This window comes from Schistocerca cancellata, chromosome 7 (genome assembly GCF_023864275.1).
Source record: "Schistocerca cancellata isolate TAMUIC-IGC-003103 chromosome 7, iqSchCanc2.1, whole genome shotgun sequence".
In the NCBI taxonomy this organism is placed as follows: Eukaryota; Metazoa; Arthropoda; class Insecta; order Orthoptera; family Acrididae; genus Schistocerca; species Schistocerca cancellata.
In genome coordinates this window covers 136,969,011-136,990,543 of record NC_064632.1, presented here as the reverse complement: position 1 = coordinate 136,990,543, position 21,533 = coordinate 136,969,011, and the positions used below count along the sequence as shown (strand labels likewise).

General features: G+C 40.0%; 1 protein-coding gene and 1 long non-coding RNA gene across 3 annotated transcripts in view; one reads left to right on the top strand and one right to left on the bottom strand.

Annotated features, from left to right (window-relative positions):
* LOC126092444 (protein LTV1 homolog) overlaps positions 1–18,429 on the top strand; it is a 50,550-nt gene extending 32,121 nt beyond the window's left edge. For both annotated transcript variants that reach the window (XM_049908045.1, XM_049908046.1), the window contains exons 6-9: positions 1,557–1,770; positions 6,963–7,271; positions 7,402–7,641; positions 18,254–18,429. In XM_049908045.1, coding sequence (XP_049764002.1) covers positions 1,557–1,770; positions 6,963–7,271; positions 7,402–7,641; positions 18,254–18,367 — 877 coding nt within the window. In that variant the 3' untranslated portion in view covers positions 18,368–18,429. The remainder of the gene's footprint in view (positions 1–1,556; positions 1,771–6,962; positions 7,272–7,401; positions 7,642–18,253) is intronic.
* A 751-nt stretch (positions 18,430–19,180) lies between these two features.
* LOC126092447 (uncharacterized) lies at positions 19,181–20,621 on the bottom strand. The gene is made up of 2 exons (XR_007521333.1): positions 19,863–20,621; positions 19,181–19,831 (listed from the first exon to the last, which is right to left on the bottom strand). It is a non-coding gene; the product is annotated as an uncharacterized LOC126092447 (long non-coding RNA).
* Between the last annotated feature and the right edge of the window lie 912 nt (positions 20,622–21,533).

The following is a 21,533-nucleotide window of genomic DNA, read 5'->3' as shown; positions in this document are numbered from 1 at the left end:
TTTTTTAATCATGGCATTCTCCACCCTGAGAGTTATGTTAGTTTTTTATAATAAAGAAATACATGGTACTTCCTGGCAGATTATAACTGTGTGCCGAACCGGGACTCAAACTCGGGACTTTTGCCTTTCGCGGGCAAGTGCTCTCCCAACTGAGCTACCCAAGCACGACTCACGCCCTGTCGTCACAGCTTTACTTCCGCCAGTACCTCGTCTCCTACCTAAAGCTGTGAGGATGGGGTGTGAGTCGTGCTTGGGTAGCTCAGTTGGTAGAGCACTTGCTCGCGAAAGACAAAGGTCTCAAGTTCCAGTCTCGGTCCAGCACACAGTTTTAATCTGACAGGAAGTTTCAGATCGTTGCACACTCTGTTGCAGAGTGAAAATCTCATTCTGGTAATAAATACATGCTTTGTGGTGTATTTATTTCTGGTATCTTTATGTTTATACACTTGTTGAAGAAATGTTTTTCTGATGGTGTTATGAACTTCCTTTTTAAAGGCAATCACTTGAAAATAGCAGTAATGTAAATACTATTCTTTTTAGTTTTGTGTTAATTCTAAGAAACACAAACTAAAAGAGAGAGAGAGAGAGAGAGAGAACAGGTTCATGCATATTCATGTTATAAAGATTAGTGAAGTATTGTAAATTGTGGTCATGGCTTAAAGTGGATGTTCGTATACACACACTGTATATTTTGCTTACAAAGGAAATATTAAATACACATAGCTGAACAGTATAAAAATGATGATCTTAAACTAAAATGTAAATAGGAAAGCTGATTTTTTTCCCCCAAGATTTTTATTGTAAAATGTGGAGACAAATTGAAATATATATAAAACAAAGATGATGAGACTTACCAAACAAAAGCGCTGGCAGGTCGATAGACACACAAACATACACACAAAATTCTAGCTTTCGCAACCAACGGCTGCTTCATCAGGAAAGAGGGAAGGAGAGGGAAAGACGAAAGGATGTGGGTTGTAAGGGAGAGGGTAAGGAGTCATTCCAATCCCGGGAGTGGAAAGACTTACCTTAGGGGGGAAAAGGACAGGTATCCACTCGCGCGCGCCCACACACACACACACACACACACACACACACACACACACACACACACACACACACGCGCGCGTGCGCGCAAGAGTGGATACCTGTCCTTTTTTCCATCTAAGGTAAGTCTTTCCGCTCCCGGGATTGGAATGACTTTTTACCCTCTCCCTTAAAACCCACATCCTTTCATCTTTCCCTCTCCTTCCCTCTTTCCTGATGAAGCAACCGTTGTGCTAAAGCTTGAATTTTGTGTGTATGTTTGTGTTTGTTTGTGTGTCTATCAACCTGCCAGCACTTTCGTTTGGTAAGTCACATCATCTTTGTGTGTGTGTGTGTGTGTGTGTGTGTGTGTGTGTGTGTGTGTGTGATTTTTTTTTTTTTTTTTTTTTCAAATTTCTGTTTAACACACATGGTACCATTAAAATTTTCTTAGAAAGTGTCTTTTAGACAGTCCATATCATTGTGGCATTCATAACTAATATTTATCTACTCTTGTGTTATCATCAAAGGGAATATGACTCAGATGACACTGCATCCACTGGAGACAGTTTGGAAGAAACTGAAGAGGAAGAAGATGAAAACGATGAGATTTGTAGTCTTCCTGGGTCTGAATTTACATTTGCTGAAGAGGAAACAAAGTCACGATTTACGAACTACTCAATGTCAAGTTCTGTTATTCGACGTAATGAGCAGTTGACGTTGTTGGACGGGAGATTTGAGAAAGTAAGTACAGTGTTTAAAGAAATACCTATGTTGGATTAAAATATTTTTATCTGTTCTGAGTTTGCAGATATAATGTAGAACTCAGTTTTCTAGACTCAAACAATTGAAAGCACAGGATGGAGTAACAATAGTATGGAAAGGATAGATTGCTACTCTACACAGAGGAGACATTGAGTTGCAGGCAGACACAGTGAAAAAGATTGCCAGAAATATTTCAGTTTTCAGACAGAGTTCTTCTTCAGATATAGAAAACGCACATGAGTACGGCTTAAACTCAATGCCCACTGTCTCTGGATGCCAAGAATGTATTTCCTGTCATTCACTGCTTACATTCTACACGGAGAGCGCAATGTTGTGATGCTGTGGATTTGGAGGATGGGGTGGATAGGGGGGGGGGGGGGGCTGACAGACAGAGAAAAGGAGGAACTGTTGTGTAGAGTGTGTGGGGACAGTGGGGTAGACAGTGGGTTGTGCCACTACGTGGTCAACTCTTTTCATGATAACAGTATAACAGTGGCCATTCATTCTGGTGGACATGTGGTTGGTGGGCAAGCCCACATAAAATACTGTGCAGAAATTTCAGCAGAGCTGATATATGAGATTGCTGCTTTCACAAGTGGCACTGCTTTTTATAGGGTAGGATAAGTTTGCTGGGTGGGTGAATCTTGCAGGTCTTTCACCTGTACCTTCCATAGGATGTGGAACCCATGGCAATGGTTGGGAATGGAATTGGTATAGGGATGGACCAGTGTGTTATGTAGGCTGGGTAGGCAAAGGAGTACAACTTTAGAAGGGGTAGGAAGAACTGTAAGTGGGATGTTTCTCATTTCCTGGCATGATGTATCACAGTCCTGGTGAAGGCCATGATTGAGGAGGCCCAGCTGAAGTGGGTGGGAGGGAAGGTGTTGAGGTTGTGGAGGAATGAGGATAGAACGTGTTGACCATGGGTCCAAATCATGAAGATATCTATGAATCTGAATCAGGCAAGGAGTTTGGTGTTTTGAGAGGCTAGTTTGTATCCTCTAAATGACTCATAACAGATTAGTATTAGATTGTACCATACAGGTGCCCAGGGCTATGCCACAGATATGTTTAAATACCTTCCCATCAAATGAGAAGTAATTGTGTGTGACGATGTAATTAATAGGTTTATGAGGAATGAGTTAGCCACTTTGGAGTTGTAAGTAAGTTAGGAGAAGTACAATAGCAGCAAGGCCATTGCCATGAAGGATGTTGGTGTATAGCGAGGTAAATTCATTGGTGACGAGTAGGAATCCAGCGACTAATGGGCTGGGGATGCCTGAGAGCTGATGTCTGATCACCTGCATCCATTCAACTCCATTGTGCATTCCAACGGACTTGGGCAATTCCAGCAGGACAATGCGATACTCCACACATCCAGAATTGCTACAGAGTGGCTCCAGGAACACTCTTCTGATTTTAAACACTTCCACTGGCCACCAAACTTCCCAGATATGAACATTATTGAGCATATCTGGGATGGTCTGCAACATGCTGTTCAGAAGAGATCTCCACCCCCTCATACTCTTAAGGATTTATGGACAGCCCCACAGGTTTCATGGTGTCAATTCCCTCCAGCACTACTTCAGACATTAGTCGAGTCCGTGCCATGTTGTTTTGCAGCACTTCTGTGTGCTCGCGAGGGCCCTACACAATGTGAGGCAGGTGTACCAGTATCTTTGGCTCTTCAATGTGTATTGTTCAGAGAAGAAGAAGAAATGGGTAGAATTTTTACTACCAGAAACATGGTATTTAATCATGATTTTGTACTTATTTTTCATGTTGCCAGTACCACAACAAAGAAATCCAACATAATGGATATAGATTTTCTTTTGTATAAGAGCTTTACTCCCAGTATCCTGCCACTAAGGATGTCTTACCTCGCACTTTTCAGGCTTTTGCAGCATTTAGCCCATCTGTATTTTTCCACGGTTTGTATAAGGGACAATCAAAAGTTTTCCACTTGAGGACATTGCTACAGTGTATATGCAATGTAGCATGACTCTGAAGTGGGTAAATAAGCACCAGCACGTAGGCAAGGGATTATTATGGCATACGTGTTTTTCTGACGTTTATGTCAAATGTGGATATGTGAATAATGGTGAAGTTATTACTAAATGCATCCAAATGTGACCAACTTCTTATTCTTTTCTTGGCTGCCAAAGCAAAGGACAAATACCAGTAGACATCCATTGGAGAATAAAGCAAGTGTATGGGGCAGCAAACACATATGTGTCAAAAACAACCATGTAACAAGGGGTACTGCTGCTTCAAGATAACGCACACCCCCGTATCGCAGATTTCGTGACACATAAGTTATGCCAACTCAAGTGGGAGACACTCAATCCATGGCCGTATAGTCCTGATCTCTCCCCATGCAATTGTCATGCCTTTGGTCCCCTTAAAAAAAGGCCTTGGAGAGTTGACAATTCTTGTTGGGAAAGGATGTGCAGCAAGCAGTTACAGACTCCTTCATGCAGCAGGACAGATGTTTCACCAAACGGGTATTCCCAAGCTGTTGCATTGGTGGGATGATTGCTTCAATGCTCAGGGCGATTTGGCATGGTTGTCACACCAATTCTGGACTGTATGGCTTTCAAACAGAAACCTTGTGACTGCCTCTTATATATTGATATAGCCAGTATGGTTTAGTGCAGGCCTTGTTGATGTCAGCCAAATCTTTTTGTAAAGAGGAACCACCATACCTCAATCAGAACAACAGAACAATTAAGAGTTGAGCACAAGAGGGGTGGTATCGTTGACTCATGTTTGTCGACGTGCACAGTACGACTGTGACCGTAACGGCTGGGCATTTTAGTTCTGGATTCATCAACATGCTGCCCCTTAACACTCATTGGGATTGCATAGCAGGGTGATAATAGTCTTATTGCTTTCGTGTACACTTTCACAGCTATTTAGGATATTATGTCATGAAAAATCAGCACACTACACAGCAAAACAATGAAAAACAATCATAATTGTTACATTACTGGCCACAAACTGTGTATGCAAGTGACTGTGGCAACTGGCACCAGGTAACAGGGTGATATGACAACAGGCACAGAACAGCAGGCATGAGCAAGCTCATTCTCTGATTGGTTGTTACTATCATAGATTTCCTGTAAACAAATAGCTGTCAATTATTTTGTTACTGTGGTTCAAGTACAAGAAAGGAACCTGATTTGTTTAGTACCTTGTGTTGTAAAATTACTTTATAGCAATCATTATTCCATGAACAGCATGAACCTATTGATAAAGATTGGGTACAAAGATTTCACGTTTGGTATATGTCGTGCAGTGTTCTTGTACTCAAATGAGAACCGGTTTTTGCACTAGTTGTTTGTATTATGTTGAAATGCCTATAACTTACCACAGTTGCCACGCATTCAGTTGGATATCATTTGCCAGTCCCTGTTACACATTGTTCCTCTTTCATGAAATTTTTTTGTTCACTTCCTTATATGCCGTGCCTTCCAGCCTTTAACTGTCCTTATACCTAATACCATTGTACACCAACACAGCCTATATTACTATAACCTCTTCCCATTTGTCTCCTACTCTGACCATTTGTTGGTATTCCTGTTGCCTCTTATTCGTTATCAACTGTTATTCACTTTCCTTCATTAAGTCAGCTAATTTAAGTTCTCACTTTTCAAACATTTTATAGTTTTCCTTTGATTCTATGAGAGAGAGAGAGAGAGAGAGAGAGAGAGAGAGAAATACAAATGTTCAGTCCCACACATACATTCCTCTCCTCCTCCTCCTCCTCCTCCTCCTCCTCCTCGCACACTTGTGCTGCTGTCAGTTGGAAAGATAAATAGATTTTAGGTTTTTGCTTTTGATTTTATTCACTTTGCTTTGTCTTAAGACTCCATTTACATCTGTCATTTTCTGAAATGTTACTTTGGGAATGAACATGCCTTGTTTTTGTTTCAAACAATGTAAAATCCAGGATGGACTTTAACAATGTTATGAAAATGATATTTACTATTCGCCATATAGTGGAGATGCTGAGTCGCAGATAGGCACAACAAAAAGATTGTCAGAAGTGAGCTTTGTCAGAATTAGGCGACATACTGCCAGTTTGACTTCAGCAGGCATTTGACTGAGGTCATATGTGTATGTGAGTTGTGTTTGCATGAGTTGTGTGTGTATATTGCCTATTTGCAGTAAAGGCCTTGTTGGCTCACTTTCTTACAGTCTTATTTTTTTTTTTGTCACAGTTAATGTGACTCAGCATCTTTTTGATTCACAAAATAACTTGACCTCTCATGTTAGAGCAGCTTGTTTCATATATACAGCGTGGTCAGAAAATCTTGTAAGGATGTTGCATGGTAGGTTGTGCTGAGAAGTAATTGTTAAGGAAAAAATTCAAAGCGTTATGCTGTTTCTGAGTTAGTTAGCCATGAAGCTAGCCAATAAGGTCATAGTGGGCACAAATTCAATTAGCCTGCCAGATAAAATTAGTGTCAGTTGTTGTCCTAGCTTGGATAATAGTGCACAGGACTGCTCAGCCTTTGGCTCACTGAGCGAAGTGATGCAGTGGTTCGTACACTGGACTCGCATTCAAGAGGATGACGATTCAAACCCACGTCTGGCTATCCTGATGTAGACTTCCCGTGGTTTCTCTAAATCACTTCAGACAAATGCCGGGATGGTTCCCTCAAAAGGACACAGCCACCTCCCTTCCCCATCCTTCCCTAGTCTGATGGGACTGGTATGTCACTGTTTGGTCGCTTCCCCCAAATACACCAACCATCTAGCTCATGTTCATTCCTTACTGCTGCCTTATGTCCAAATTTTGTACTGCTGTCTTGTTTGGTTTTAGGAAACCAAATGAAGAACATGTTTGACAACACTATTTCTGGCAGGGTGCTTGAAGTTTTGTGTGCAACAGCGTGATTACCTAACTTCAATTCTAATTAACTCAGAAATGGCGCAACATATGGAAATTTTTTATTAACAGTTATTCCTCAGCACAACCTAAGCTGAGGCACCCTTACAAGCGTTTCAGACTGTTTCTGGCTGCCTGTACGTTATCCCAAGAAAGAGGAAAGCAAAAAATAATTCTGATGATAATGGAGGAGGAAGATTGTCCTGACGGTACTTCTTTTATTTGAGCTCATTGAAACCTGATATTACAATGACTGTTCTTTTTTTTCGATTTTCAGATGTTTGCAGATTATGATGATAGTGAAATTGGTGCTCTTGACTGTGAGGAAATTGAGGGCTACATACCTCCAGATTCAGATATTCTGTTGGAATGTGCTAAGGAATTTGAAAAAGAAAAGAATTCTCAATTAAATTATGTAGATAAAACACTGAAAATACTAGAAAAGATGTCGTCTGACTCTGAAGATGGTGATGACATGGTGAAAATTGAAGTAAAGGACAAAGACCAAGAAAAATGGGATTGTGAATCAATTCTGTCAACTTACTCCAATATCTACAATCACCCCAAACTGATACCTGATGTAAAAGTAAGTTAGAACAATAAGTTTTGTATATTGTTTAACTTGCGACATATATCAAATTTTATACGTTTGTTTTCCAGTACACATAGATTCAGTAAATTTAATCACTGTTTTTTTTTCTCTCTCTCCCCTATAGCCATCAAAACATATTCGTGTTAGCAAAAGGACTGGTATCCCACTAGATGTTTTGGGTAATAACACGAACAAGCTCACACCTCAGTCATTGGCAAGATTTGATGCTGCCCAAAAGAAGAATGCTGACTGTGATGGTTCAGAATCTGTGATTTCAGTGTTGTCAACTCTGTCTATTCGATCCAAAGATGAGACTCCTGAACAAAGGAAGGAAAGGAAAAGAATGCTGAAAGAATACAGACGGGTTTGTATGCGCTCTGCTGCCAGTAACTGCAGATATCTTTAAAGGAAAGGAAAGGATGTCTGCAATAAAATTACAACAACAAAAAAATAGAAGATACTTGCAATTTTTATGTAACACCAGTACACAAATGTTGCCTTTTGGCATCATAGGTTCCTTCATTTCAGAAAAGGAACCTTAAAATTCCAGGAAAAGGGCTGTTTGATACATAAATGAATACTTACATAGACAGTTGTTGAAGGCAAACACACAAGACAAGATGAGCTAAGTGTCCTATAAATTTATGCTTGTCATTTGCCTGACAAGCAGTGTAAACGAAACAATTTGTTGGGCCGCAGGGGTCATCACACAGCCTCTGGCATTGATAATAGCTTCAGTTTTGCAAGGAAGAGTGTCTGTGAGTTTCTTTAAATATGCCATATTCAGCTGAAGCCACTCATTGATGATAAGCTCTGATAAGGCTACCACACCATGGGTACATTGATTGCTGTATTTTACCCATTGTTCCAAATAGTGCAGAGATTTTCTATAGGATTAAAATTTTAGAGATTTAGCGAGGCAGTCAAGGTGCAATAGGGTACCTGAGCATTTGTTAGACTGCACGTGTATGTGTGCAGCTCTATAAAGGAGGCTGTTGTCATCTTGGAAGACAGAAGGGCTGACATTGTGAAGATAAAGAAGAGGGAAAACACTTTGTCACCAAGAATGTTGAAATAAACATAGAAGTTCATACTAATACAAAGCCCTCAAGCTTCTAGCGGAGTGAGTTTGTCAAAAAGATGCAACATTTTGATGAATGTCACTCCTTTCATCTTTTTTTTTTTTTTTTTCAAGTGTTGAGAGGGCATCTTGATTATTACTGTATAGACATCACAGTTGACTGACCCGACATAACTTCCACTCCCATCCCTTGTCCTAGGGTGGGTTGGGGTGTGGAAGAGGGAGGGTCCTTACTTGAGTCCTGACGTGGTTGGTCAGACTTCACCCCACGTGCCATGTGGATGTCTTTTGCCAGCAAGTGCTTGTAACACATTGTGACACAAAACAGGTCCACATGTGGTAAAAACATCAGTTGCTGCATCTCTTTTTATGAGGTCATCATTCAACCAAATTTCAATGGCTGCCTTTATTACACTGTTCCAAAACCCACTGGCCCTACGCAGTACTCCCATCTGTTGAAAATTAAACACATGACCTTCATCCAAGCTATGCCCAGTGACTGCTGATTTACCTTTGTGCCCCAGAGGACTATACCTGCAATGCTCCAAGCTCTGCTGCTGAAAATAGCACTGTGTCTGCCCAGCCACCTCAGCCCATATTTACAGTGAATGTAATAAATGCAATGTGTGCACGATCCCACTGGATACTTGGCTCGGTGAGCTAGATCTTTAATCCCATGCAGTGCTCAGAAGGTTGTTTTAACATTATATTTCTTAAAGATCCTTGTGATCTTAGCTGTTGGTGGTTCCACATATGGCAGAAATATCATTCACTTGTCCTCTTCCTATGTTACTTTGAGATGCACTTTGTATGCATTGACTTTCCTAGACGCTTACGGCCCAACTCCTGTGAACATGAGTCCTCAGAAAAGTGTGTTGGACGGGCAGTGGCAACTAGTGCATGGAAATACATATCATTGTACATTGCTTACACAAACTGACCTCATGTGCTATCTTGCTTCTTCCATACCGAAATGTCTAGGAATGGGAGGCAAGTATCTTTCCCCACTTGCATGGTGAATTTTATGTTATTTTGGATGGCACTGATATGTGCCAAGAAATTCGTTGAGGTCTCCCCTGTTGTGTGGCCACACAATGTCCTGATATGTAGCTGCACAACGAAGGTTTCATCTATGTTTTAGTAGAACTGTTTGGTTTGAGCCATGCAGTCTTTGTAGCAACTTCCTCAAAATATTCCGTCTATAGGAATTTGAGGAAATTGCTACAGAGACCACATGCCTCAAAAACTTCTGTAGATACATGAATAACAACTTCATTATGTGGCCACATTGCAGAGACCCCCTCAATGAATTTCTTGGACATACCAACACCATCCACGAGAACATAAAGAGAAGATCACGGCAGTGAAACTCATCTAAAAGTTGCACTATTTTGACAAACTCATTTGGCTGGAAGCCCGAGAGCTTTATACTAATTTAGCCCATTGAGAAAGACAGCAAGATTGTATCCAGGTTTATGATCATGATAATCTGAATTAGGTGCTCTAGTCATGATACAGAAAACATCCCTAAAACATCTTGAAAGAAGTGCACCCTCTACACACTGCAGGTTAAATGCCTTATTGAGCTGTCTGTGCACTCAACATCCTATCTTGTTTGACAACTGGCAAAACCACTGTTAGGTGAATGACACTACATGCCTGCAGCTATCTGCTTTCCAGTGTCTGCCTTGTTTGGCCCACTGAACACATACAGCTTTATCTGCTGCTATGAGCAGTGGCTTTTAGGAAGATGTCTGACTCCAAATATTGATTGAAGCTAGTTTCCTTCACAATGTTCACTCAGAGGCTTGTTGAAATTGATCTGTATTCACAGACAGTAGCAGTTTCTGTCAGCTTTGAAGCTGATTGTCGTTGGCAAGATGTGACACTCATGTCTGGACGGTGTCGATTAGGATCCTTTGACATGGAAAGATATCATCATCATTGGTGGATGAAACCATTCTGTAGAAGAACTGGTAGGAATAACTTGCAGCAGGGACTGAATATTGAAGACAGCTGTGCTGTCCATAACTTCACTTGGATGTCATCCACCATTTTGGAATTCTGGGAAATAGAGCAACACCATTTGTTTTGGGGAAACAAGCAATTACAGTCAACCAAAGACCTGTTGTTACTCTTTTTGTTTTCACCAGGAGATTCATTTCAGAGTTTTTCTTATTTACTCGTTTTCCGATTTCGAAGAAAGCTATACCTCAAATAGTTCCTGAGCATTTGTATTTCTCTCTCTCTCTCTCTCTCTCTCTCTCTCTCTCTCTCTCTCTCTCATAGAATCAAAGGAGAACTATAAAATGTTTGAAAAGTGAGAACTTAAATTAGCTGACTTAATGAAGGAAAGTGAATAACAGTTGATAACGAATAAGAGGCAACAGGAATACCAACAAATGGTCAGAGTAGGAGACAAATGGGAAGAGGTTATAGTAATATAGGCTGTGTTGGTGTACAATGGTATTAGGTATAAGGACAGTTAAAGGCTGGAAGGCACGGCATATAAGGAAGTGAACAAAAAAATTTCATGAAAGAGGAACAATGTGTAATAGGGACTGGCAAATGATATCCAACTGAATGCGTGGCAACTGTGGTAAGTTATAGGCATTTCAACATAATACAAACAACTAGTGCAAAAACCGGTTCTCATTTGAGTACAAGAAAGAGTATTTGGCAACACTGCACGACATATACCAAATGTGAAATCTTTGTACCCAATCTGAAGGATTATGTAAACATAACTAAATGAAAACTTCATTATATATTTAAAAAGAAAGATGATGAGACTTACCAAACAAAAGCGCTGGCAGGTCGATAGACACACAGACAAACACAAACATACACACAAAATCTAGCTTTCGCAACCAATGGTTGCCTCGTCAGGAAAGAGGGAAGGAGAGGGAAAGACAAAAGGATTTGGGTTTTAAGGGAGAGGGTAAGGAGTCATTCCAATCCCGGGAGCGGAAAGACTCACCTTAGGGGGAAAAAAGGAGGGAAAAAAGGACAGGTATACACTCGCACACACACACATATCCATCCTCATATACACAGACACAAGCAGACATTTGTAAAGGCAAAGAGTTTGGGCAGAGATGTCAGTCGGGGCGGATGTACAAAGGCAAAGATGATGTTGAAAGACAGGTGAGGTACGAGCGGCGGCAAATTGAAATTAGAAATTAGCGGAGATTGAGGCCTGGCGGATAGCGAGAAGAGAGGATATGCTGAAGGGCAAGTTCCCATCTCCGGAGTTCTGACAGGTTGGTGTTAGTGGGAAGTATCCAGATAACCCGGACGGTGTAACACTGTGCCAAGATGTGCTGGCCGTGCACCAAGGCATGTTTAGCCACAGGGTGATCCTCATTACCAACAAACACTGTCTGCCTGTGTCCATTCATGCGAATGGACAGTTTGTTGCTGGTCATTCCCACATAGAACGCTTCACAGTGTAGGCAGGTCAGTTGGTAAATCACGTGGGTGCTTTCACACGTGGCTCTGCCTTTGATCGTGTACACCTTCCGGGTTACAGGACTGGAGTAGGTGGTGGTGGGAGGGTGCATGGGACAGGTTTTACACCGGGGGCGGTTACAGGGGTAGGAGCCAGAGGGTAGGGAAGGTGGTCTGGGGATTTCATAGGGATGAACTAAAAGGTTGCGAAGGTTAGGTGGACGGCGGAAAGACACTCTTGGTGGAGTGGGGAGGATTTCATGAAGGATGGATCTCATTTCAGGGCAGGATTTGAGGAAGTCGTATCCCTGCTGGAGAGCCACATTCAGAATCTGATCCAGTCCCGGAAAGTATCCTGTCACAAGTGGGGCACTTTTGGGGTTCTTCTGTGGAAGGTTCCGGGTTTGAGGAGATGAGGAAGTGGCTCTGGTTATTTGCTTGTGTACCAGGTCGGGAGGGTAGTTACGGGATGCAAAAGCTGTTTTCAGGTTGTTGGTGTAGTGGTTCAAGGATTCCGGACTGGAGCAGATTCGTTTGCCACGAAGACCTAGGCTGTAGGGAAGGGACCGTTTGATGTGGAACGGGTGGCAGCTGTCATAATGGAGGTACTGTTGCTTGTTGGTGGGTTTGATGTGGACGGACGTGTGAAGTTGGCCATTGGACAGGTGGAGGTCAACGTCAAGGAAAGTGGCATGGGATTTGGAGTGGGACCAGGTGAATCTGATGGAACCAAAGGAGTTGAGGTTGGAGAGGAAATTCTGGAGTTCTTCTTCACTGTGAGTCCAGATCATGAAAATGTCATCAATAAATCTGTACCAAACTTCGGGTTGGCAGGCCTGGGTAACCAAGAAGGCTTCCTCTAAGCGACCCATGAATAGGTTGGCATACGAGGGGGCCATCCTGGTACCCATGGCTGTTCCCTTTAATTGTTGGTATGTCTGGCCTTCAAAAGTGAAGAAGTTGTGGGTCAGGATGAAGCTGGCTAAGGTAATGAGGAAAGAGGTTTTAGGTAGGGCGGCAGGTGATCGGCGTGAAAGGAAGTGCTCCATCGCAGCGAGGCCCTGGACATGCGGAATATTTGTGTATAAGGAAGTGGCATCAATGGTTACAAGGATGGTTTCCGGGGGTAACAGACTGGGTAGGGATTCCAGGCGTTCGAGAAAGTGGTTGGTGTCTTTGATGAAGGATGGGAGACTGCATGTAATGGGCTGAAGGTGTTGATCTACGTAGGCAGAGATGCGTTCGGTGGGGGCTTGGTAACCAGCTACAATGGGACGGCCGGGATGATTGGGTTTGTGAATTTTGGGAAGAAGGTAGAAGGTAGGGGTGCGGGGTGTTGGTGGGGTCAGGAGGTTGATGGAGTCGGGTGAAAGGTTTTGTAGGGGGCCTAAGGTTCTGAGGATTCCTTGAAGCTCCGCCTGGACATCAGGAATGGGATTGCCTTGGCAAACTTTGTAAGTAGTGTTGTCTGAAAGCTGACGCAGTCCCTCAGTCACATACTCCCGACGATCAAGTACCACAGTTGTGGAACCCTTCATTAAATATGAACCCTTCATTAAATATGTATATTATCAAATTTTTATTCATTCTGTATGCTATTGTTGTTGTCTCCCTCTACAACGTTTACCACCCACACTTGCTTCCAGTAATAAATTGGTGATCCCTGATGTTTCAGAACATGCCCTATCAACTGATTCCTTGCTTTGGTCAAGTTGTGCCACATATTTTTCATCACCCCAGTTCTATTCTGTACCTTCTCATTTGTTATGTATCTACCCATCTAATCTTCACCATTCTTCTCTAGCATCACATTTTGAAAGCTTCTATTCTCTTTTGGTCTAAACTGTTCATCATACATGTTTCATTTCCATAAATGCTACACTCCAAAAAAGTACTTTCAGAAAAGACATCCTAATGTGTAAATCTGTATTCAATGTTAATAAATTTCTCTTCTTCAAAAATGCTTTTCTTGCAATTGCCAGTCTACATTTTATATCCCTCTACTTTGTCCGTTCTCAGTTATTTTGCTGCCCAAATAACAAAACTCATCTACTATTTTAAGGGCCTCATTTCCTATTCTAATTCGCTGAGCATCTCTTGATTTAATTTGACTACTTTCCATTATCCTTGTTTTGCTTTTGTTGCAATTCATGTTATATTTTCCTTTCAAGACATTGTCCATTCCATTCAACTGTTCTTCCAACTTCTTTGCTGTTTCTGACAGAATTACAATGTCAGCAGCAAAAGTCAAATTTTTATTTCCTTTCCCTGAACTTCAGTTCCTACTTCAAATTCCTCATTGATTTCCTTTACTGCTCATTCAATTTACAGATTGAATAACATTGGGGACAGGGTACAACCCTTCTCAACCACTGCTTCTCTCTCATGCCCCTTTACTTGTATTGCTTGTACTTATAACTGCTGTCTGGTTTCTGTACAAATTGGATGTAAGCTTTCGCTCCCAGTATTTTACCCCTGCTACCCTCATAATTTCAAAGAGAGTATTCCAGTCAACATTGTCAAAAGTTTGCTGTAAGTTGACAAATGCTATAAATGTAGCTTTGCCTTTCCTTAACTTATCTTCTAAGATAAGTCGTAGGGTCAGTATTGCCTTGCATGTTCCTACATTTCTCCAGAATCCAAACTGGTCTTCCCTGAAGTCAGCTTCTACCAGTTTTTCCATATTTCTGTAAAGAATTCGTGTAAGTATTTTGCAGCCATGACATGTTAAGCTGATAGTTCAGTAATTTTCACTACATTCTCTTCTACTTCTGTAATATTGCCCTCAAGTATATCTCCCTTGTATAGACCCTGTATATACTCTTTCCACCCCCTTCTTTCCTTAAGACTGTTTTCCCATCTGAACTCTTGATATTCATACAGCTGCTTCTCTTTTCTCCAAAAGCCTCTTTAATTTTCCTGTAGGTGATATCTATCTTTCCCCTAATGAAATATGCATCAAAATCCTCACATTTGTCCTCCATTCAATCCTGCTTAGCTATTTTGCACTTCCTGTCAGTCTCGTTTCCTAAACATTTGTATTCCCTTGGCCTGCTACATTTTCTGCATCTTTATATTTTCTCTTTTCATCATTGAAATTAAATATCTGTTGCATTATCCAAGGATTTCTATGAGGCCTTGTCTTTTTACCTATTTGATCCTCTGCTGCCTTCACTATTCCATCTCTTAAACTACCCATTCATTTTCTACTGTATTCCTTTCCCCTGTTATAGATAACCATTGCCTAATGCTCTCTCTGAAACTCTTAGCAGCCTCTGGTTCTTGCAGTTTATCCAGGTCCCATCTCCCTAATTTCATACCTTTTTCCAGTTTCTTCAGTTTTAATCTACAGTTCATAACCAGTAATCTGTTGTCACAGTCCACTTCTGCCCCGGGAAATGTGCAATTTAAAATCTGATTCCTAAATGTCTGTCTTACCATTATATAATTAGTCTGAAACCTTCTGGTGCGTCCAGATCTCTACCACGTAAACAACTTTCTTTTATGACTCGTAAAACCAAGTATTTGCGATGATTAAATTTTGCTCTGTGTGAAACTCTCCCTTTTGATTTGTTTCCCACAGTCCATATTCAATTACTATTTTTCCTTCTCTTTCTTTTCCTGCTATTGAATTCTAGTCTCCATTGCAATTAAATTTTTGTTTGCCTTAACTATCTGAATAATTTCTGTTCTTTCACTGTACACTTTGTCAAGCTCTTCATCCACCATCTGCGGAGCTAGTTGGCATATGATCGTTTATTATTGTGGTGGGTGTGGGCTTCGTGTCTATCTTGGCTACAATAATGCGTTCACTTTGCTGTTCATAGTAGCTTACCTGCATTCCTATTTTGTTATACATTATTAAACCCACTTCTGCAGTACCCCTATCTGACTTTCCTGTATTCACCTGACCAGAAGTCCTGTTCCTCCTGCCACCAAACTTCACTAATTCTCACTACATCTAACTTCATCTAATCCATTTCCCTTTTTATATTTTCTAACCTACCTAACCGATTAAGCAATCTAATATTCCATGCTCTGATCTGTAGAATGCAATTTTGTTTTTCCTGATAATGGCATCCTCTTGAGTAGTCCCTGCCCAGAGATCTGAATGGGGGACTATTTTACCTCTAGAATATTTAACCACACAGTAGAGCTGTATGCCCTCGGGAAAAACTATGGCTGTAGTTTCCCCTTGCTTTCAGCCATTCACAGTTCTAGCACAGCAATGTTGTTTTGTTTGATGTTAAAAGGCTAGATCACCCAATCATCCAGACTGTTGCCATTGCAACTACTGAAAAGGCTGTTGCCCCATTCAGGAACCACATGTTTGTCTGGCATCTCAACAGATACCCCTGCATTGTGGTTGCACTTGCGGTATGGCTGTCTGTATCACTGAGGCATGCAAGCTACCCATTCTATATAACTTGACATAAATTATCAAACATGACTTCCTCTACTGTGTGACGAGTTTCTGACTTTCATATTAATGTTGACTGCTACATAATGGCCAGAGACCCCACATTTGTCTATATCCATTTCTTCCTATCGTTTCAGCACTTTTGCAAATAGTTGGGAAACAATTCTTTAGCAACTGGTACCTTGCTTCCCATCGATTCATCTTAATTTCTGCTTTGGAGGAGGCGATGTAGAAGGGTCAGCAACTTCCTCTTTGTCATCATCTCCTCCCACTAGCAAATCCTCGAAAACCTAAAATCACATTTATTTATTTCAGATGTCGGCGACTAAAAATGATTGGCATATGCGTTCTCACAGATGCTTCACTACGCACATTGTATGGGAGCAGTTGATGGGAAGTGTATGTCGTACAGTGCCCTATTGCTAGAGAAACAAATTATGCAATTACAAAGGCATTTAGCATTGTGTTGTCAATGACTGTCACAACTTTTTGTACAGAGTTATTGACTGTCGAGGAAGAATCTCAATGGCGGCATATTTAAGAATGTCACCATAAGTGAACTACATCCCAAAAAGAAACTCAAGTTGCCAGAAGCTGAATGCTTACCTGGAGGAACAAAGGCCTACCATATGTTTTTGTGGCAGATGATGTGTTTCTGTTACAGGAAAACATTATGAAATTATGTACAGGAAGGCATGTTCAAAAAATAATTAATTACATACTGGTTGTTTAGGGCTAGAATGCTTGTAGATGGTTGTTTCGGGCTAGAATCCTTATACACAACCTTTCAGTATTACAGCTTTAGTTTTTCAAGTCTCCTGAAATCCTTTGTTGTTGGAAACCTGAGATGGTACAAACGGTCATCCTTACAACTGTTTGTCTTCATAATTTCTTAAGGCAAAATGCTGAAGCAAGAAACCAATATATCCCACAAGGAAGCTTCAGTTCATATGATTTACAGATGGATGACGTGATCACATGCTCATGGAGATGACACTTCATCAGTTTTGACTGCACCACAAATATACCTCTGAAAGCTTCTAATCAAACAAATAAATTCATGAAAAGTTAGCACATTATTTTTAAGCTCTCAAGGAAGTGTACTCTGGCAAAACAAATGTGGATGACTGTTTACTGTACAGTATAAAATGCAATGCAAGCAAGCATAGTTTTTTGAACGTTTTTGTTCATGGTATTCTGAAGTTTTCTTTGGTTCACGAATATCCCACAGAAATTGCGGGATTGGACAGCCAAACCATGCTGGTTTGTAGACAGTGTACCACAACTTCTCACTGCTTTACTGTTCACAACAATTCTCTTCTCCCATCAGTATTGGACTACACACGATCTAAATTTCTTCTCAACGCAATAGTCAAATGTATCAGCAGTTTTGCACAGAGATTCTTTTTACTGCTTGTATCTCACATTCCACTCCACTATTTTTGGAATGAACTCGCTACTGCCAGACAAAAACACAACACAACATATAAACATACAATAGTGTCGTGCAGCAGTGTTATGTTGCAGTTGGCTTGAAACATTGTTTCGTTTGATCTGCACCAACACTGCTATGGATAGCTGTTTCCATGTTACGAAACATGTGGCAAACAATAGTAGCTGGAAACATGTTGCAAACTATTTGTGGACATGGCTTAAGAGTCCGGTGTTATAAAAGGGTGGTTAATATTTGTCCAGTGAACTTTTGTTTCATACTCATATACTTTACTTATCTCTCAAATTTCTTTAAATGTAAATTGGGGTTGGGTTTTTTCCTGGTGTTCTCTTAGTGTTTCTAAAACTTATTGTTGCAGGCTATCTTAGCTCTGTAGTCATTTTGAGTATTACCCAGTTTACTGTTATTGCAGGAAAAAAGTAAATTTTAAGATACTTGAATATTTAAACTCTCCTAGGATAACAGTGTACGATTTCTTCAATATTCCCAGCCTCACTGAGTTTGATTACTCATAATTGTTGATATTCCAACCTAGACTTTCCATTGTTTAATTTCATCATCTTAAATTCTAGGAGAGGCGGCTGGAGAAGAAGGCAAATGCCATTGCCTTCAAAGAAGAAAAGAAAAGGCAAGAAAAAGTGCTATTGAATAATAAGCTGAATCAGCAGGGTGTGAAAATTTTGTAATTACTTGTACATGAGGAACCATGCACTTTGTACAATAAATATTTTTTTAGTCTGTTTAAGTATTTACAGAATGTATTTGTTCTCTGTGTGGCCTCTGTTTGTTCTCAATGGAGAAGAGAAGTAGATACCCAGGGCTGCACCAGAAGACAGGATTCCAACAAACCTTTTCAAATCAATGATGTGTTCTGCTTGTCAGGACATCACTTATATATCACTGAATGTAAAAATACAAGTTAATGTCATACTTTGGTAGATAAAATGAAGAGAGAGTGGGAAAATGCTAAAAAGAAAGTGTTAAGTTACAGAACATGTAGATTAATAAATGTTATATTGATCAGGTCTTAATGCTGTGCTACAAAAAGGGTCTGGGAGAGGCAACTTAGTTTACGGGAAATCAAGAGGAAACATCCTAAATTTTGTGGAGCATTTATAGTAGTAATGCAGACTTCATTGGAGTGTCATTATTTGTGGAAACTCATTTTGATTTCATTTGTTGCTGAGATGTGTATCGTATTAGATGTATCTTGTCTTTCTCCTGATACAATTGGAAGGGACTACAAGCTGTAACTTAGGAACTCTTCCATGTGGTCCGTGTTTGCATAGAAAACAACCATATCAGAAACTGAGTCTGCCTTGATGCAAAACATCTTCTTGTTTATTTTCCCAAACTAGTTTCAGCAACAAATATCACCATTATCAGTGGGTTTTTTCAATCTTATTTATTGTATGTTATTCCATGTTTATTGGAATTATTGTTGCTGTTTGTGACATATTTTCTGTGCTTTTTTTCTGCTGCCATTTTTTCTCAGCAAACATCATATCATCTGCAAGTTCGTTCGATGGTATGTAGCTGATTCTACACATAGAAAAACAAAACTTTTCCTCTTTGGTTATGATCAAGAACATTACGACATCTTGCTATTCGCACGTGTCGTGAGAGGTGTATCGTATTAGGTGTATCTTGTCTTTCTCTTGATACAATTGGAAGGGACTACAAGCTGTTCCAAGAAATTTTTAATTTCGATACTGTGTTTGTAAGTGTTAGCCATCTCTAGTCACCTCAGTGTCAGTGGGATGTTAAATCCTAAACTTACATCCTTCTTGGAAGAATTTTTTTAGTTATTTCCAGAGTTTTCCTGTCTACTGCAATTTCCTTCAAGGTTTAAGGAGGGACTGTCTATCAAATCACAAGCCTTTTTAAAACCAACAAAAGTTAACAGTATCTTTTTGTTTGGTGTTTTCAAATGTCCAAGTATTTTTTTAACGTTTGGATATAATCACCTGTGAATGTTGCTGTTCATCTTATTTCTGTACTTGGTAGAAAAAAGGAGAGGAATTCTATCTTATGCAAGACACCATTTTGTGATTTTGTTTTCACACAGACAAGTTGCTGCGCTCTTTGTTCTACCTTCAGTGAGTTTAATTGTTTATTTTTTTCTCACATACTGCTGTTGATCATTTACACTGATAGCCATACATCCACTACATAAGTTACATTGTCTCATAGTTTGTTGATGTAGAATTTTTTCCTTTGTTTTTGTCAAGGTAATGTGCTTACTTCTCTCTGTTGTCGTTACCCATATTTTTTCTAAGCTTTGTTTGCCAAGCACAGTTTTTCCCGTGTCATTATGTGTTGTTCATGTAATGACAGTAGAATGTGTGCTTGGTAAACAAATTTTAGAAAATGAATGTGTAGCGACAGCAATGATCACCATTACCTTGACACAAACAAAGGAAAAATCCACAACATCAAAAAACTATGACAACCTGTAAATTGTGTCATAGATCTAGAGCTACCAGAATAAACAACGAACAGCTTCAAGTGAGAAAGAAAAGAACCAAATAAACCCATTAAAGATAGCACAAAAGTGCTGAAACACATCTGGGTGAAAACAAAACCACAAAATGTCTTGCATAAGGCAGAATTCCTTTCCAATCTAAGGCTTAGAATTTGCTCTGGGCAGGTTCTGTTACCTAAAGCCAGCTTTGATACTCTCTAGTTTGTTCATTGGATTGAGGATTTAATGTGTCTAGAAGAGCTGTCAATATGATTTTGTATTCTAAGAGTAGTAATGAAATTTCTGTGTAATTACTGGTATGTGTTTTCTTCCCTCTTTACGAAGTTGCTGAATTAATGCAAGGCCTCCATTTTCTAGAGTTGTTTCGATGTCCCTGACCTTATCTAGTTTTTCTTTTGTGATTATGACACCTAGATTTTCACTAGCTCTTAGAATTTCTATCTTGGCTGGGGGGGGGGGGGGAGGGTTTGATTGTGTTGTTTTGATATAATTTTAATCATATTGGTACTTGGTGATTCTGCATTTTTAGTTGTAACATCACGGCATTCCAGTTGGTTAGTTGATTTTTCAAAATTGCTGCTTGTTGCTTATAGTTCTATGCAGTGTGAGTTTTCCATTTTCTTTCCTAGAGCATAGTTACTGGATTGTACCCATACAGACAATTCTAGAATATTGTGCAATAGTGTCCTTTTCAAAGCAACTCTTGTGCCCTAATAATTTTATCTGCCTGCTTCTTTTCTAATTACAGCTTGTTTTTCTGGCATACTAATTGTTCCAGGCACTTCACATTTATTGTTCTACCATATGTTTTCATTGCTTGTGTGTTGTTTCAAATGCATTATGTTTGATTGTTTGTGAAGTTATTGCTATTCTCGATTGTACTGGGTTGTTTTGTGATTATTTGTTAAAAAATCTCAAAATTGCAAGGGAGATGACAAGATTGATAAAGAATTATGACTGATATAACAAAATCACTGTCACCTGTGTAGTATTTTCTAGGGCTTCTATAAGTCATAAGAAATGGAACATTCATTTGGCATTTCCCCGTACTGTTTTGTAGAATACTGTGATCATTGTTTCATTTGCAGAGAAATAGATGGTGGGGTTGTCAACTCACCATAAGCCAAGCAATGCTTTGTAATAAAGACATGGAAACATTTTCAACACATATGGTTTGGTAGTGTGTCCTTTAAATGTAGTGACATGTATGTGCATAACTTTTGGATAACAACCTCTTTGATGAGGTTGGTCAAAACACCAGCAATTAAGCTATTTTAGTAGTTACAGTGACGTGGCCCAATACATAAAATTAAGCATGTGCTCATGAGTATCAGCACTGTGTGCTTTTTATAACTTTCTAGCACTTG